Source organism: Astatotilapia calliptera, chromosome 17, assembly GCF_900246225.1.
Source record: "Astatotilapia calliptera chromosome 17, fAstCal1.2, whole genome shotgun sequence".
Classification (NCBI taxonomy): Eukaryota; Metazoa; Chordata; class Actinopteri; order Cichliformes; family Cichlidae; genus Astatotilapia; species Astatotilapia calliptera.
This window is the reverse complement of record NC_039318.1, coordinates 35,792,565-35,795,599: the sequence shown is the minus strand read 5'-3', so window position 1 is coordinate 35,795,599 and position 3,035 is coordinate 35,792,565. Positions and strand designations below refer to the sequence as shown.

The following is a 3,035-nucleotide window of genomic DNA, read 5'->3' as shown; positions in this document are numbered from 1 at the left end:
TTCAGTGCTTCAGGAAGCTTCATTTGGCCATCACTAGTAGAAAGTAAAATTAAATAGTCGGGTGGGGGGGATGACGACTGACGACTGCTCAAGTGAACTACAGATACCTGAAAGTTGTAGGCCCTAGTAGGGCCTCCTGAATTTGCCTGTGTCAGTGTGTCCTACCATCTGTCCTGCCTTAGGTGCACCTTTTTCTTTTGTACAGCTGAAAGGTGAGCTCTGGTGCCAGAGAGCCATGTTAGTTGCAGTTAGTGAGGGGTGTGTGTGTGTGTGTGGGTGGCTGTGTTCGGTGGTTATTTACCCCTGCTCTGCGGAGAAGAGTGTTTAATGACTAAACTCTTTTTTTACTTTTCAGTTTACTGACCTATGCCTGAGTTTTTGTTTGTTTCTGAAAATGGTGATAGCGGCTTGTCCGTCTCTTTTAGTTGAGTTATTAATAGAAACTTTAATAACACTTTTTAACCCTTTTGCCTCCCTGTGTCCTTTTTCCGACCCAACACTTTTTGTTACATTCCCTCATCGCCTGGACCCTTTTAGGGGAAATATAAAAAAGTATTTGTACTTTGTTACTTAACACCTCTGGGCCACATAGTTTACTTAATGCAGCTTGTTTCCTAGCTGTTTCCATCACTTAAATGATAAATGTCAAATGTGAAGTACAGGATTTTAATAACTTTCATTACACTCAGCACAGTCTCTCATCAATCATCAACACATTGGCTGCAGTGACTCTAGAGGAGCTGATCAAGCCAAATGTCACACTGACTGACAGACAATTGCTTTACATCTCCAGAGCACTGAGTACGTACCTGATCTGTTCACAGTACATGGTGAACTCTGTCCTTTGAGCACTGGTATGTGACTGAGGCTAAAGCTGAATTAGTTAATAAATCTTCTTGATTAAAATGTCAGTTGTTACACGATGTTGTTGCAGGTTGCGGTATCGGAGGGTTGTGTGTTTCTATGGCTGGCCTGGCATCACTTATGGGACTACTTGCTCAGGTAGTGAGAATCTGTTGATACAAGTCACAACATGAAAATGCATGAATCTTAAATGTGGCCTACCAAACACTTGAACTTTTTAAACATGTGCATGTGTATATAAAGCATTTAAGGTTTCACTTCAGATGTCTCTCACAGGCAAGAACCATCATGGGTGGGGTCAGTGGAAGTTATAGAACTGTTTGGTCTGTTTGTGTTGGGTATCCTGTGTCCATTTGCCAACTCTGCCACTTTTTCCTCTTCCTTTGATTTCATTACATATATATGATCAGATAACCATGACAGGACAGCTGCACACAGATTGAAGATGCATTCAAAAACATTGAGCCAACTTAAACGTTGAGTCAATTGGGAAACATCTCCCTAAGTTAACAAGTGACTTGCTCATTTAAAATGAATTTGACTCATAGTCCATCCATTTCTTCCACATATACACTCCGGGTCACGGTTGGACTGGAGCCCATTCCCGCTGTCATTGGATCACTGTAAAAATAAAAAGTGACTAAATTATTCTTAGCACCTGCTGGGGTTATTAAACCCTAAACAATCAGAACATAGATGGGAAGGGAAAGGTGGGATTCATAAAATCCATCAAATGAAATGTTAGAGTGAACTTTATTGTTATTCGTACGAGCATCCAGCATTATACCCTGCACAGTGAGAAACTAAAACAATCGCTTCACATGTGAAAAGGTACAACACCAGGGAAGCGACTAATCACTAAACAGAAGAGGCAGTTTATGAAACTCTTATCAGCCACTTACAATTTATTGTTATTACTGTGGACCCATTATGACAATACAACAAATGAAAAATACTAATGAAAAATTTCCATTGAGAATGAGAAACAAACAAAAAGAGGAAGGTTTCTGTCATTGAATTATTTATCCCTTACTTTGGTGTATAATATGAATGGTCATGGTGAACATCTTTATCAGGAAAAACTGTGAAACTTATGAAAATACAGTCAAAAGTCCTAAGTTTAAGCTCTAAAGATATCCAGTGGGGCAGTCTTTTGGCCCACGGGCCCTATGTTTGGCACCTTTAGTCTATAGGATTACTTTTAATGGAGAAGCACAATGGTTAAACAAGTGCTTAGGATGCCATAACAGTGTCTTAAATGCAATAACCGATTATTAAGAGAGCCCAGAACAAATACACATGGTGTTCCAAATGCAAACACAGTGTAATTTGCAGAAATGACCCAAATCTCAGGACAAAGAGCACGTCCCTGTCTGACATCCACCAGCCACATGCATCCAGTTTTCTGATAGTTTTCTGGTGGTGGCACAAAGTACTATTGTTACCCACGTTTTATGTGTTTGGGTTCAAACTCTAACTTCTAAACTTTATTCATTAACTTTGAGTGTCAAGTTAAACTGAAAGGACGCGTGCGCGCACCGTCTGGAATAATTTATCTTACAGTTCAATAGAGTACCTGGAGGTGATGACACCGCCTTCCCAGTGATCTACAAAGCACTGCCTGATAAACGCTTTAGCTTTATTTCAGTTTTGCTCCGACTGATAAAATGTCCGGGGATGCTCACTTGCTCGTGGCAGCAGACTATGTGGTGTTTGCTGTCGTTCTGCTCCTGTCTGCTGCTGTTGGTTTTTATTACGCCTGGAGAAGCAGGAAACAAGGAACCTCCAGGGACTTTTTAACTGGGGGCCGAAAACTCAATGCCCTGGCTGTCTCCATGTCCCTCACTGCCAGCTACATGTCATCCGTCACTGTGCTCTCCAACCCAGCCGAGGTAACGTGTCGGGACTGTCCTGGATCTGCACTCAGCTTCCTCAGCGCACAAACATTTATTCAGAGCTTAAATTAGAATTTTATAAAATGCGTAAAACTGATTTCTGTGCATTAGAAGACGGCTGGAGTCAGCTAACCGAGCATTACTTTGAGTGCACCGCTTTCAATTTCAAACAAATCAAATAATGAATTTAAAGTTTTCGTGTTACTCACCAGAGTTCAGCACTGTTCATATGTTGCTCCAAAGCTCGTTCAGTATCAGCAGCATCAGCGTTTCAAA

General features: G+C 41.1%; 1 protein-coding gene across 1 annotated transcript in view; it reads left to right on the top strand.

The window, feature by feature from the left end:
- Window positions 1-2,427: 2,427 nt before the first annotated feature.
- LOC113009742 (sodium-coupled monocarboxylate transporter 1-like) overlaps window positions 2,428-3,035 on the top strand; it is a 13,788-nt gene continuing 13,180 nt past the window's right edge. Inside the window, exon 1 of the mRNA XM_026148235.1 lies at window positions 2,428-2,756. Coding sequence (XP_026004020.1) covers window positions 2,532-2,756 — 225 coding nt within the window. The 5' untranslated portion in view covers window positions 2,428-2,531. The remainder of the gene's footprint in view (window positions 2,757-3,035) is intronic.